This window comes from Tauraco erythrolophus, chromosome 5 (assembly GCF_009769465.1).
Source record: "Tauraco erythrolophus isolate bTauEry1 chromosome 5, bTauEry1.pri, whole genome shotgun sequence".
NCBI classification, from domain to species: domain Eukaryota; kingdom Metazoa; phylum Chordata; class Aves; order Musophagiformes; family Musophagidae; genus Tauraco; species Tauraco erythrolophus.
Genome location: NC_141469.1, coordinates 17,549,038 through 17,565,006, shown reverse-complemented (window position 1 = coordinate 17,565,006; position 15,969 = coordinate 17,549,038). Strand labels below are relative to the sequence as shown.

At 37.6% G+C, this 15,969-nt stretch overlaps 1 protein-coding gene across 5 annotated transcripts in view; it reads left to right on the top strand.

Annotated features, from left to right (window-relative positions):
- Positions 1-14,610, top strand: part of LRBA (LPS responsive beige-like anchor protein) — a 422,962-nt gene extending 408,352 nt beyond the window's left edge. For all 5 annotated transcript variants that reach the window (XM_086612273.1, XM_086612271.1, XM_086612272.1 and 2 more), the window contains 4 exons: positions 3,612-3,713; positions 4,921-5,135; positions 12,070-12,221; positions 14,520-14,610. In XM_086612273.1, the coding sequence (XP_086468399.1) occupies positions 3,612-3,713; positions 4,921-5,135; positions 12,070-12,221; positions 14,520-14,610 (560 nt within the window). The remainder of the gene's footprint in view (positions 1-3,611; positions 3,714-4,920; positions 5,136-12,069; positions 12,222-14,519) is intronic.
- Positions 14,611-15,969: the final 1,359 nt, after the last annotated feature.

Here is a 15,969-nt window from a genome sequence, read left to right as displayed (position 1 = left end):
ACAACTTTGCAGAAATTATATATTGGAACGTAGGAGAGTTCTTTTGAAATAATTTGAATGGTTGTTGTAAAGGTAAAGCACTCTGTCCATTACTGGAAAATAACTTTACGTGTACCTCCTGAGATGTAAATAAATCATTGATGACATTTTTTGCAATGTGAATGTGACATTAGGATTCTTAGAGCATTCAACTTCAAGTAGCAATCCAGCAATGGTATAGACTAAGGATATTATTGTATAGTATGCTGAGAAAAGCACATCTGTAAAACTGTTGTGTCTTGGTTATTAGTGCTAGGATTTGAACTATCTTTAATCTCATTTGACTCGTTCATCTTCCTTAAGGATCTCCATAAAGATGCACAGAGTATTCTTTTCAGTCCTGAGTTAGGGTTTGCATCAGTGGTCGTAAACCTGCTTAGCGGACAAAGACTCTTTTGCCTTTGAAGTCACTTCCCCAGCTTTTCAAAAGGTCTGCAAGCCGGTTCCCCTAAAACAATTTAGAAAAGTTTGAAGTGGTGCCCCTTAAACCAGCAACAAAATAAAATTTTCTCTTTGCATTATTGAAAACCATGACAATCTTCTGAAGCAGTAACAGTTTAAAAGCTTTTAAAGAAATCTGTTCTGCTCTACGACCAGCTTTTAAGTTGACCCCATTATTTGGAAAATCAGAGGCTTGGAAACCCCTAAATACTTGACATTCTTATCAAAGGAGTCATCCTGACTTTTCACAGGACTCCTCTTTTACAGTATTTATTCAAGTCCTAATTTCTTTAAAGATACTATTCAGATTTATTCTATTTTTTTTTTTCCTTTAAAACAAATGTAATTTAGTAAACAGTTGATATAATTTATGGAACCTTGATCCTGCCTCCTGTACATTTATACTCTGTTATGTTTGAAGTCAGGTCCAAATTCTAAAAAGACTACGAGCATTACTTATGTAATTTTACTTTTCTGTGGAGAAAAGTAACATTACATCTTTTTGCAAAACCATCTCCTGTTTTTGAAGTAAAGAGTTTGATTTTACCATTGCTTTTCTGTGGACTGTGATAAATATATATGCTCAGTTTGTACTTCTTGTTTTAAGAATCTTATCTCCTACATATTATGTAGGTAGTTACTGACAGCCTAACATAGGTAAAGCCTACAGTAATGTAGTTGCTGTAAGCAGTAAGTTTGCTATAAAGATTTTGTTTATCTGCACCTCCTAATAATTCATGTAGACATTGCTTCTTGTAAGTCCTTCGAACTCCGACATCTTATATTCATTACTTCCACTACAGCGTTGTACGCTTAAAACTTCTTTGATTTCAAAAGTTTCTTTAACGTGTGTAGTACATAATTAGATCAATTCCTTGCTGATCTGTGTGAGTATGTGTTAAATGCAATTTCTGGAAGCAAAGGAAAGCAATAAACCCAGAATTCTAGCATTTTGCTAATGTGGGCAGCTCATTTAAAAGAAGACAAGCAAGAACTTTAAATGCACAAAGCTGCCTCCTTTTTTGTGGCTTGGGTACAACAGGGAGAAAGAATCGGGTCAACAAAATTAAATTGTTACTGGATAAGACAACTGTTGTAGTTGCTGTTACATTTTCCTCTACAACTGCAGATCTGTGGCTTGTCTACACAACATTCATTTATGAATCTTGTAAGGTGCCTGCCCCATGCTTAGGTGAGGCAAGTTCAATAGAGCAAACTGTAAAAGGTTTGTGAGCATTCGTAGGATCAGCCACCTGAGAAGTACCTAGAGGTCATTAAGTCTACCCTTATGCTTCTAATTTGTTAGGAGTTTTTCCTTTGCTTCCGAACTGTCTGCCATACTTCCTGGGTTTGAGTGTGTTTTGCCAAACATACGAAACAAAAGCAGTAGCTTTTAATGATTGCTTACTAAGAGATTAGGGACAATTCAGCAAGTTGCTCCAAAGCGTTTTCAGATTTAAAATGCTGATAACATGCGTGCATACGTGTGTGTATATATGCACGCATATATATTTAGTGTGTATGTCTAAGAAGAAACAGATGTGTTTGCTTTTTCAAGATTCTGTATTGTGGGTATAAATGATAGTTCATAACAGCAACTGCAGAATAAATCAAATGTTGACAGATCAAAATCCTTGATTTGATACTTTGCAGTAGGTTAGGACCTGTTTTACAAAGCTGTTTGAATGTGGCAGCTACCTGGACGCTGTGGAAGGTGTTGCAAGTGGTCCAAGTAAAAATGTAAAATATGGAGAGTAAGCTAAGCTTTTATTTATGCAAACCCAGATCTGCACTTCTTTTCCACAGAAGTCCCTCACTATACATGTGCAGGGTCTGGGTAGCTACCTGTTTTAATATATTTCCTTAATTTCTAATAAGACCCAGTACCACCATTCCTAGTACTGTTAAGGCTCTACGTGGACAAACCAATGACATTATACTGGTTTTATCTTTTGGAAAGTTACAACCCCAAATATAATCTGAATGATGCTACCGTAGTAACAAATGGAGTCAGTTCGCCCTATTGTTATTCCATCTTTTTGCCAAACCATCTCCTGTTTTTGAAGTAAAAAGAGTTTGATTTTACCATTGCTTTACTGCTTTGCTGGTATCTCACATATCATCGTTTATTGTGAAGTGAAATTATTCCTCGCTGCTTAAAAACTCCTCTAATCCTTTTTGAAACTACATGATAACATTGCCTGAGATACAGTCTTTAGAGTTCAAATGCTTCATAAAATGCTATGACTGAACTAATTGTGTGGTAATACAAAAACAACATTGCGATTTCCATGAAATACTAGCACTCTTGAAGAGGGTGATCTAGTGAATGACCTGTGAGTGAAGTTGTAACACTACTTAAAGAGCGTTATAGCATTCGCTTACCCTTTCTGTGTCTTCACCTGGAGAATAATTTTTCTTTTCTTTTGAATGGGCCAATTGTACAAACTCTTTTCCTTTATAGTATCCGTGTATGTTTGATTACAAACAGAATCTCAAAAAAATACAGTTTTATTTGTTCTTCTTGCAGTGCAATGTTTAATAGAGGCAGTGATAATTAACATTGCGTTAGTGTGTTTTGATTTTGCAAATTCATCTGAAGCTGGTCCAAGCTCCGCATCTTACAAGGAGTTAGACATGAGGCTGAGGTTTCAACACTGTTACGAGGTTAAAATAAAATCAGTCAATAGATGTTTTACCTCATCTTCGGACACTGTAGGTGTCTCTTCTCAGTATCTGTCGTAGTGACACTTGGTTTATGTGTGCCTGTTATAGGAAAAGGTAGTAATTGACTTCGATCTCTTCCTCCACAAAATAAAAAAAATAGCAGGGGAGACGGAGGGAGGGGAAAATGCAAATCTGTGTGCTCTGACTTCAGTTTGGTTTTACCACACGCTTGACTTATATTAATGTGCGTTGGTAAACGTGCAGGCTGAATTCCTATAGCATACTGCTGCTGTGCTGTATAGATACGACTACAGAACAAGCATATGCAAACAGTAGCATAGAAGTGATTTGTAAGGAACGTGAACTCGGAGGGCAAGGAAACTGAAGACACTTCAGTGATTGAAAGCAGTGATTTCAGAAACAGATTGTAACCAAGGATTGCTTTTATTGTTTTTTCATTGAAGGTGATTTTGCAACTCCTCGAGCTGTTTTGACAGGACATGACTATGAGATCACCTGTGCTACCATTTGTGCTGAACTTGGCCTGGTAATAAGTGGTTCGAAAGGTAAGGTAGCTGTTGTCATTTCTTTCTGTTCACGAAGCTATAATCCTAATGCAACAAGTAATACAGTCTCAGGTGGCAGAATTTATTAACTTTATGGTGGTTTTATTTCTAACCTTTTTGTAATTGCGGTGGAATTTGAAACCTCTTCATAAACACGTTAAAACTGAGGATTATTCAGATGTTTACAAAAAGAGGCCACCACATCAGTTTCCCTGTTATAGCCTACTGATTACTATTTCTTTTTGTTTGTTTATCCAGTGTGTAATTGCATATAGCATGCAGTTGGATACAGCTCTTGACTGCCAGGATGGTGAAGGATGTTTGTTATAGATAACTTCTCAGAAAGGGAAGCAAAAATTAGTTTTGGGAGAAAGAGAACGTGCTGTCTTGTTTGTTTGATGAAGAGTATATATAAACTACCAAATGAAATTTACAGTAATTCTGTTCAGGCTTTTTGAGCTTAGCTACAAAGCCTGTAATATGCCCCATTCGTGTTCTCAAAGACCAGCTTTTGGTAGGCAAATTATATGAGTGATATAAGACTGATGTTGATTCTATGGATATTGTTTATCATTTTCCTGTTTGCTGGTCCACAATTATTTTTAAACTGGAAATTTCTTAGAATTAGGATCTTTCTTCTTTAGTGTTTCCAAGGTATCTGCTTTGAAATGCTTTTTACCATGTGCACCTATGTGCATTTCTGCTTTATGCATGTGAAGACTTGTGGCTTACATGCAAATCAGGTATTTATCCAAATACATTGAAAAGCGAATATTTAATGCGCCATGTATGGGTTGAAATCTTAATATGAGAATATACACTTTTGTAAATTCATTAAACTTACCTTTGTGTGTCCTTGTATTTTGAAAATCTTATTTTAGGATTCAGTACGTTTATTTTTTCTGGTCTTGAAGTTAACCACTGCCAGTTGTAAAAGAAAATTCACAAAAGAAAATCTGTTAGGTCTCTAACTAGTTTTGTTAGGTGCTCTAAAATAGCTTATTACAAAGCTTTTAAGGGATAGGCTGTTCCTTTTACTCTCTGCCACCCTTAAAGTCATAGGCTATCCACTTAAACATGGTAAAAATTATTGTAACGTAATATAATAGTGATTACCTAAGTAGAAGGCCTTACTTATTATTTTATATACAATGTCTTCAAATAAGCATGTAAATCAGTAACTAGAGATTTTATTCTGTCTCGTTAGAAGGACCATGTCTCATACATTCTATGAATGGAGATCTACTGAGGACATTAGAAGGTCCTGAAACATTAGAAGGTCCTGAAAACTGCCTGAGACCAAAACTTATTCAAGCTTCAAGAGAAGGCCACTGTGTCATATATTATGAAAACGGCCTCTTCTGTGTATTCAGTGTGAATGGGAGACTTCAAGCCACTATGGAAACAGATGACAAGATAAAGGTGAGTGTGCTCAAATGCGTGCTAAGGACTGTCATTTCCAGCATTAGGAAAAGCTACTAATGTTGGAGTTGTGTGGAGACTCTTTCTGTAGCCAGGCCATAGAAATAGATGGTGCTAGACCATAATAGCATCATTCCGAAAAAATTGTTAAAGGGACCTTGTACTCCTAATAGCACTGTTTTTAATTTTAAAATAACTGTTCATATAGTAAGGAATACCTCGTAGGCATTTCCTTGAACTGAAGAGTACAAATATTACTAATTGCTGACCAAGAGAAGCCAGGCTACTACTTTACTTTTGAGTCTGAAGGCAGGAGGTCATTGGAGATGCTGGTTTGGATGTTGACCTTTCCTTTTTTGGCATCTCTACATTCCTTCATCTTCGCTTGAGATAGCGTGTGTTGGGCTGAGCTTCAGTTTATAGGCATATGTCTATATTTCAACTCTTCAGCCCTTTGGCTTTTGCTGAGCAGGCAGCTAGGTTCCACAGCTTTAGCTGCAAGAGTCATCAAGCAAGTCCAAAACTATGCAGGAGGCATTTTAAGCTTATGGTTTTATGGAAATTATTTTATAATACAAAATGCAGGACTTTTGACAGTTCCTGTGAAATAGTACCTATGAAGCAGAGCAGAACCTGCCAGCTATACTGCAGTAAAGCAGAAATGTCAAAAGAATGCTTTCCTTGAATTAAAAATATTCCTGCTTTTTTCTTGAATGAGGAAGAAGGGAAAGGGAAGGGGAAAAAAAAAAAACCACAAACCAAGCCTTACCAAATCTGCTAGAAAGTTACAGAATGCAGTAGAGACATGAAGAAAGACCACATTGCTGGGTCAATATTCAGGCTACCTGAATTATCTGAAGTTACGGTCTCTATGCCAGTAGTCGTGGTCTGAGAGGCACAGAATCACAGAATGGTTGAGGTTGGAATGAGCCCCTGAAGATCTGGTCCAGCACCCCTGCTCAAGCAGCCCATCTAGAGCCAGTTGCCTAGGACCATATCCAGATGGCTTTTGAATATCTCCAAGAATGGAGATTCCACAGCCTCTCTGGACAGCCTTGGTCAGTGCTTGGTCATCCTCACAGTAAAGAAGTGTTTCCTATATAAAAACTGTTTAACATCAGCAAGAGGAGACTTTTGTTGTTGTAAGCATATATCAGCAGTGTAGTACCTCCAGGCTGACTTTCATCATCTATGGAAGAACCCAGCAACTGAGCTGCTGGGATTTACAATGTGCTCTTGAGTTTATGAAAACTCTCAAAAGTTTTTCCTTTATTTGCATTAGATGTTTCAGGAAGAAAATGCCTCTTTGCCCTCATGTTTGTTTTACATAATTATTGGAATTCTTTCAGATGTTGTGCAAAATTTTGAGCATTTTTAAATTTGCACTTCTTCTTCTCTTGACTCTTAATTCTTAAGATGGAAGAATGTGTCAATGTATTTGAAAGAATTTTGATCATCATTATTTCCATTTTATAACTTACCTTGAACAGTCACTGTTCCAGTACCACTGAAATGTCCAGTGTAGTTCAGTGTATTCCACTTTAAAGCTTCAAAAACTCTGTGGTATACTAGGCTGTTAATCCAGCATCCCTGTATTTTCAAAATGTCAGATATGTTGGTGGTGGAATCTGCAGAAATAACTCTCTGTGTAGGTGTCTCTTCCATAGTGAGAGTGCTGTCTGCAGGGGTGAGAGGGCATTCTGTCTTTGGATGCCATGGCAGCCACAAGTGTAGATTTGAGGCTGGTGAAATGAAGTAGGAATGTGTATGTTTCTGTCCCAAGCCATTTTTCCAAATTAATGTAGATTCTTGCTTCAATTTTTAATCTTTCTTCAATTCTGTGAAATTGCACCGCTGGCTGTCCTTGTACAAATGCTTTTGAGATTTTTCAGCCTACCCTTCATCCCAGTTCTTTCCATAAAGCAAGCACATATCACAGTGTTTTCTCTTTTTACAATAATAATGTTGATCATCTGTCACTTTCAGTTGTGATTATGTTGTCAGCTAGGCCAGCAAATCTGTAAAATATCTAGAAATCCCTCGCCGGCTAAAACAATTTCTGTAGTGTTTCAGTCAGTACCCACAGCTTTAGGAATGTTGCTGGAGGCAATGGAAGTTCTGCTCTCTGCGGGCCAGAATTACATATGTACAGGGGTTTGGGTTTTATTTGGTTTTGTTTTGTTCCCTTTCTCTCTCAGTGGTCCCAGTTGGGCTTTACGCTTAAACAACCCACAGCGTCTTTTCTAGTGCTTCTGCACTATATCATGTTAGAAGGCAAGTGGCAACTGCATGATTAAAGTAGGGGCATTTAAAATGAATAGTATCTACCCGTGGGCTGTGCTGACAGACACTTTTCTTTGGTTTTTGCTCAAGGAGGGTGGAAGAGGGAAGGAAAAGGTCATAAGTGTTGAATCTGTAATGTAAAATTCTAGTTTCTATTTTCCTATGGTCACAAGTGTTGAATCCGTAATGTGACATTGTAGTTTCTATTTTCCTGTGTCATCATGGACCAGTATTTCAGAACGTTATTGACAAAACAAGCAGTTTCAATAGCGATGTTCGGAACAACATTCTGATTTTCTTTCTTGCGTTCTCGTGCTAGACGACTGATGGAAAAATGTCACACGCTCTGGGGAATTCAAAGTCTAATCAATGCCTTCCACCTGTTTTTGTTTTAAATACTGCATTGCTCAGTGGAGCTTAGGCATATCGCAGTACATCTACCGTGTAATGTTTAGATATCTTAATGAAGAACTTAACTCTAAATAGTCTGCTTGTTCTGAGAAGTAAAGTTATTTTACCCTAAACAAAGACTGTATGCTGTTTCACCCAGAGGAACCAATTTATTTTCCTTTCCCTGAGTCTGTTTTGAAATGTGGAAGTGCCCACAAGACTCCTGCTGCTGTAAGCCAGGCCTGTCACAGTGTCAGCTCTGCCTTTTTACAAAGCGCACTGCCTTTCAAAACTCGGGGATGTTAAAAGGGATTTGTGCAGAGTTTTGAGACTTACCGAGGAAATACGAGTCAGAAATGCAGCTTTTAGAACGTTGCTGAAATTGCGCGCTGTGGGGATTACTTGAGAGGCTGAAGCTTATGTTGTGAGCAAGATTAGTTGCAGAGTTGTTACAGTTTCATACCTAGCAGAATCGTGGGTAAACTACGCTGGGGAAAAGCAGAACAGTAAAATTGATTCATGCCGTCTTCTAGACCGGTTGGAGTACTTGGGAGTAAAAGCATCCTTTCGTTTGTTAAATCTTGAAGGGCACGTCATGAGACTGAAATGTTGACAGGGTGACCTTTTTCTTCCATTCATTTCTTCATTCATATATATATATATGACAAGTGACTGAGAAATGTATTAATAAACTATAAAAATAAATAAATGAGCATCTTGTCTTCATGACAAGCCAATGACTTAGTAAAATCGCGTAGGTATTAGTAAGCGTTCAAAGCCTATACTTCATTTAATCGAAAGATCACAAAAAACACTGCATTTTGCAGGTAGTGGAAGAGTTAAAGATTAATGGCTTTAATTTGCCTTTTAATATAGCATTTCTTCAGTAAAAGCCTCAAGTATAAAATTCAAGTGAACCATGACCGTAAGGTTAATGGATTTTCATCAGCTGAATTTTATAAGTGTAGCAAATAATTATTTGTCACGGTCTTCATTGCAATTTGAAAATACCCTTAGGAGGCTGCTATTGCTATAGAGAAGAAAACCACCCCATATTGATTTTTGCCTCTAATGAATAATCTTTTTAATAATTGTATGTGGTACGTTAGATCTCATGATCATCTGCTCAGCGCATGCAAGTTCTAGATGATTTTCACAATCTTGTCTCAGTTTGTTATCTACCCACTTCTTACTGAGTTACTGAGCTCTTCGAAGAGCGTCTCTAAATGAGTTTTCAAGCCCCTTGGACCTGTGCATTGGGAGGTCCTTAGCATATTTTTGTAGGCTGGAAGAAACAATCAGAGAAGCAATTTATGGCTGGAACGTTTGATTTTTTGGGGGGAGACGCTTCAGCTCAGAATGCTCAACACTAGCCTTGGTTGGATTCAGTTTTCTAGCCTTAGATATGGTTGGAAAAAACCTCCACCTATTCTGCTTTATTGTGTTTAAATTTACATGTATGTGTTGACATCCTAATTGAAAACACAGCCGGAATAGGTTTATCATCTGTTTTTTTTCAGTGTTATAATATTTTGTTTACAGTATATGTTTCTTTTTCACTTTCATTCATTTTAAAGTTATTGTGTGAAAAGAAATTTTAACAATGTGATTCGTTCTGATTACTTGGGAGTTGTTGCAGTAAACACTCCAAATTTATAATATAATACAGAAACTTTATCTTGATGGAAGTGCTGCACATCATATAGTTCTTAAAGGATACATTGGGCATTGTAGTAATAGAGTACAGCAATACAAAAATTACAGGTATGCAATATGCCTGACTTCAATTATTGCTGTTCCTGAAGCAATATCTTACGTACACTGTATATTCTGTTTTCTGGGCTTGTCAGCAGTCTGTATAAACACTTTAATGTTGCATGAACGTAACATTTTTGTATTTGTTTCTCTCATTTTTGTGGTGCATGTGCTATAAATTTTGTATACTAAAAAAAAAATAAATTCCTTTTCCTGAGGAATTTAGAATCACAGTATGTTACAACGTTTGCTTATCAAAAAAACTGTAGAAGCAGGGATTGCAAGTGCCAAAATACTTGCAAACTTCAGCAGAGAGAGGTATGTTTGCAAGAGCCTGTCTTCAGTTCTTTTCACTGTTTCCTAAATTTAAATCTTTGAGCTGGAATTTTGCTTGTAGACTATCATCTTGAGGCAGTTTGCTTGCCTTACAGTGACAATCTTTTTGTGAAAGTGGATCAGTCTATTTGTAGAACATGTGTGTTTGGAATTTAACAGCCATTGCTCTGAATATCCTTCATTCTTATGTTGTTCTGTTGGAAAGTTTTGTGGCTCCCTGCCTTGGGTCAAGGAGCTGAAATTTATCACGACTTAGTCCTGGAGTGAAGGATGTATATTTTGTTAAAGAGCTGCCCAAATTTAGCTGATTCACAAATCTCGGGTTAAATGCACGCAGTAGATAATGCCAAGCATCTACATTCTGTACTGATTGTAGCCCAGGGATGTGGAGTTTTCCCCTGCAACCAATCATCCCTTACAGTGAGGTGCATAAAGATGCCATGATGCTCGTGCTGATGTCATTCCATGTGACAGAGTTCATTCAACTTGTTTGGTTTTGTTTGGTTTGAGGTTTTTTTGAAAACCCTACAAACCCTTCAATTTTCCCAGATAGTTGAGGATGAGGCTGTTAAATCAGGGTCTTGTATCCTCTACTGCTGAAGTTTCTGTCCTGCATGGCAGCAGGACAGGGTCTTCCTTTCAGAAGTTTTGTACTCTTCAGTGTTACTACAGTAGTAATTGCTAAGACTCATATTGAAAAAAAATATGTAAGATCTTGGTATTGCTGTGAGAAAAGTCAGTAACAACGTCTTCCAGGGGTTGGTGGCGGGGGCTAGTTTTATTCAGTGTTTTCTGAAGGAGGGAGTGCTGAAGGTCTACTGAGTGTTGAAGGCACTGGATGAGATGAATGCAGAACTGTTATTCAGGAAACACCACAATGTGAGACCTATGGGGTACTCATTGAAACTAGCAGGATCACTGCAAAAAAGATAAAACTATTTTGCACTGTAATGAGCTTCTGCCAATTTTTTTTTTTTTTTTTTTTTTTGCACAGAAGGCATCAGCAGGCTCAAAAGCAGATTAAGAAAATCCAGAAATCCATAAATAGATACTAAAGGGAATGGACAGAGATATACTTTCTGATATTTCTGATGCAGTGATGGTGGGCACTGGAGATCACAAGGGGAAGGGACTGCAGAGCGGCCAGCCTCATAGCATCTCCTGCTGCCACTGTTGGTGATACAACACTGGGCTAGATAGATCGTGGTTGGTCTGGCCCCATAGGATATCACTTACTTTAATAAAATTTCAAGTTCAGTGCTCTTAAACCATATTTTGGCTTATGTAAACTGGCAAGATCCCTCTTTAAGAAATATTTCTCATGCTTCCAGTCATCTTAATATCTGATAATATCATCTGGTATAGTCATCAGATATCTTCCAGGTGATCAGTATGTATCGTTATTTTTCCAATAGCATACAAGAAATATCAAAATAGATATTTTGGCTGTATTTTGAAGACCGCTGTTTCAAGAAGTCTTCACTGTGAAAACCAATGATAACCCATCTTTCTCCGTGATCTGGATCCCAAATAGAGATCTCAAATGTAGATTTGCCATCAGTCCCCGTGAGACATGCAAAATCAGGGTGTAAGCCATTGAATTCGTCACAGGCAGTTTCAGGATAGATGATGAAAGGAAACACAGTCTCTGTTAGAAGGAATGGGTCATTATCTTATTAATCCAGAGTAGGAATCTAAAAATACTGGTCTAAATGTAATTTGTATAACATTTCAGTTCCCTCCATTGTTCAGCCTTTTGCCGGAGAGAAAAGGAAGATAGCTTCCACTAGGCTAGTGTTAAAGACCCTTGGGGGAATGTCAGGTAGTACATTTTAATGCCACTGCTGCTGGATCTTGTAAATCTAGCTAATTAGAAGAGTAAATTTCCGTAGCTGACCTCATATTAGATCTTTGGAATAGGAAATAAATCACAGGTGAGTTAAAACTTAACTCGTGACATCTAACATATTAAAGAGATTTGTGCATAGTAACATTAATTCTATTGCTGGGTAGAATAACGTAACAATAACATTGCTTTGCAAAAGCTTGTGTTGATACCAAGTCTCCCTAGATGTTCAGCTGTCAATATGAAACTTTTTGTGAAAGTAAAACAGAGGGAGTAGGAGCAACACACGTTTATCTGACGAATATCCATGTGATTTTCCCTTAGGCAATTCAGCTGAGTCGAGATGGACAGTATCTGCTTACGGGTGGAGACAATGGAGTTGTCATGGTGTGGCAGACGTGGGACCTCAAGCGGCTTTTTGCTTACCCAGGATGTGATGCTGGAATCCGATCCATGGCCCTGTCGTATGACCAAAGGTTAGAGCAAAGCCTGGTCTTCACAAGAATTTCAGAGAACGTATACTTACAATTAAATTACATTTTTGGTTTTCTTCCTTTTTTTTTTTTTTCTTCCTATTTTGATTTTCTGTGAATCACAGAGCCTGGTGATTATATTGAGAATTCTGTGCTTGCATAAGTTTCTTTCTAACATGACATATTTAGGGCAGATAATCTCTTTCAGGATTTCTACTCTTGGGAGATTCAAGAAATCTTACTCTGGCCAACTTTCAGCATAGGTTGAGTTATTGACCTGTGCCAATGTACAGTGTGTGTCACATGGAGGTGGAAGGTTACATGAGAGCTTTTCATGTTTCTTCTTTCACTTAGGATACAAATCACATTCCTAATTCCAGATCTTTATGTTAAAAACAGAACAGTTAGAATAGTTGCACAATAACATTCTCTCCACACATCCATATTTTGCTAAAGCATATAGTAATTTTAATTTCTAGAAAGCATTTTCATTTCTAAAGCATGACCCTCCTCGAAGATTCCTTCTACTGAAGGCAATCAGTGAATATTTTTACTGCATTTTTATGTTACGCTTTCCAATGCAGCTGTACTTAAAAGTCCTTCTGTGCTTTTATCACAAAAGTATTGTTTTGTTTATAAGATGGATGTTTACCATTTCGTTTCTACGCTTTTACTTTGTGGGCTAGAATTTTGTTTGCTTTGGTGTATTTGCTTAGTGGAGTTCCTGTGTATTTTTCAAGTAGATTTGGCTCCTAAATCCCTTAGGAATGTCTGCGTCGTGCTGATACTCTTAACCTTCCACTTACTGAAGTCCATACTGAACGTTTTAACGTTTTTACCTGGACTACATTTCTAAAACTTACATCAAATGAATTTTAAAAAATCCAAGCCAGTAAAATCTGTGGACTTCAAGCAAACATTTCAACTTCTTTTAAGCATAATTAGAGATTATACTTGCTTTGGAAGAAACAGTTTTCCATTAAAAAGCCCCTCCTGTTAAAAATATTTCAAAAGCTGGAGTTACAGCTGTTGAACTTTAGACCTCTGAAATTTATAAAATTTTGCATTTAGAGAATCTTTAAACTGTAATTAATGACACATTGACATAATCTTTGCATGTTGATAAACTGAAATTTAATATGGACATCTGTAAGTTTATCCATGTTCTTAAGTTAGGAACCTGTTCACTTTGGGTTTGAAGACACAGAAACTCAGAAGAGATTTATTCAGAGTATTTCACTGAGTAATTACTCAGTAATTACAGGTAATTACTCAAGAGTAATTTATTTGGTATGCATGAATGTGTGTGTTTGAGTGACAGTGTGTAAAGAGACACTTTAACTTAATACAAAAACAATCAAAATGGTGCTCTTGAAATGAAGTAGTGTGATACCATCAAAATGTAATGTTTTGATGATTTCATATTGAGTCTTGTTTTTGAGGGAAAAATTGCAGCTTTTTACTCCGAATATTTTTTTTTAATTCTGAGCCTTTTTCCTAAAATGCCAGAATTTTATATGTCCTCGTACTTTTGATTTTCATAAAACTTTTAATATGAGACAGTAGAAAAGACAATATAGAAACTCTTGTAATTGTCTGCTATGTCAGGGTCATGGCTTTTCAAACAGATCTAAGTGATCCCTAAGAGTAGGCCAAGGGTAAGGAATTTAGAAAGTGCCTCAGTGGGAAAGCACAATGATTGCTTTCAGGAACTTCCAAAACAATCAAAGCCTTCAGATTGCTTTCAAACCCAAACACGAACATTTCCAACCAAGTCCTGTGCCTACATCCAATTGGGATCATGTGTTTAAATGGGGGAGGCAAAGCTGAAACGAACACTTTTCCTAGCTTTCCTTCACTTTGCTGTCTCACCAGTGCTTCATCCCACTCCAATACCCCCCCCAAAACCAACCAAGCAAGCCAAGAAATAGTCCCAGGAAATCTGAAGTGGCCTTGCAGGACAGTCATGCTGGTAAACAATTCTGTGGTCTAACTCAGCTGGAGCTTCAGGCCAACATACGAACTGTTGCATGGTGTTCTGTATGTGTCGTGATCTAAAAATCTGTCAGAGACGGTGCAGATGGCAGTTTGATTCACATCCAGCCTGCTGGAGTCCTTGGATGCCCAAGATGGGAGCCCCAAAGCGTGACTTTTCTAGTATGCGGAGCACTTCCAGCTCCAGCTGTCTTCAGTCGTTGTCTCGGGTTCTTCTGCCCGTGTTGATGTCACTCTTCGGTATGTTGACTCATCTATTGGACGGGAGGTGGCTCACTAACGACTATGGTCTTGTGCTTTCCTTAGGTGCATAATGACTGGCATGGCATCTGGGAGCATAGTGGTTTTCTACAATGATTTCAATCGTTGGCACCACGAGTACCAAACCAGATACTGATCTTCACAGAGACCAAGATTAGCACTGGTGGGGGCAGGTGTTGTCAGAAGGAAACCGAACACAACACTCCTCTCTTGGTGTCTTGCCACAACGTTGTTCCTTATAAATATCTGTTATTACATCTGAATGTAACTTAAATTTGCTGAGAGAAGCGACCTATTTTTTAAAGTTAATTGCTATTTTTGTAGACCTTGCTTGACTTTTCTGGGGGAAGGGCAATGTAGCAGAAAAATGGCTGCTGGGTTCTGTAGTTAAAAATCTATATTTTTAGTCATAAGAAGAAGTCTATTTTGATCCCTGTACGTAAAAGCAACCTGAAGTAAAGATGGTTAAAATTCACATCCTAGCTAGATGATGAAGAAATGGATTTTCCATCTCTAGCTTTATCTATAACCCTGAGGAATACATGATTTTAACATAATGGAAATGAGTTATGACGTTTGGGGAATTTTAATCTGTGCTATCTGTACCACACTCTGTCTCGTACTTTTCCTAATGATTGTACTACATCAGCACTGAAGTTTCTGGGAATCAGTGGTAATATTTAAATTATGATTAATGTAATTTTAAACTTTGCAAATTGTTTCCATCAATGTTACTATTCAGGCATGTTTCTAGCCCTAGAGAATTAGTTCTTTTTTAGTTGTATGTTTTGTGCAGTTAAGAGAGAAATCGGGAATGGAGTTTGTGTTACATCAAGTGTGAATCCTTCTAGTTTCTACCTGGCATCTCCTTCAAAGCACACCAAAACACGGATTGTTCCTCAAAACCAGAAAGGCTATCTGAAGACTTCAAACTCAAATTAGAAACCCACAGAGGCAGGTTTTCTTTAATAGGTGCAAGTACCAAAGCACACTTCTGCTGGCTGACTGTGAAAGCACTAACAAGGCAGGTGTTTGCTGGTGCACGGCCTCTACACAGCAGCAGAAGCTCTAGACTTGCAAGTGACTTTTTTTTTTTTCCCTAGAACTAGCCCCTGCAATACTGTAGCACATGCCATGCTCCTTTTCTGCGTGTAGCAACAGTATCTTTTATATTTCCCTATCACCAAATCCAGTCAGGTCCTGCCCAGTCATATAAAATTACCTCTTTCTTTTAGGAAACAAAAAATAATTTATACTATGGAACAATAAGTTATTCTGGTGTTGCACAAATCTACTTTTCTACAAGGTTGCTGTGCAGAACTCTGTGAAAATATTTGTGAAAAGAACCGTTATCGTTTTGTAAGTCTGTATTGCATAAAAATCTTCTTTGTATGTTGTGATCTATATCAGTTGAAATTTACATTCCATATCTGTATGGATACATACGTTTCTCTAGCTGCCTACTGGAGCAGTTCCTGTTTTTCTAAGCATTTAA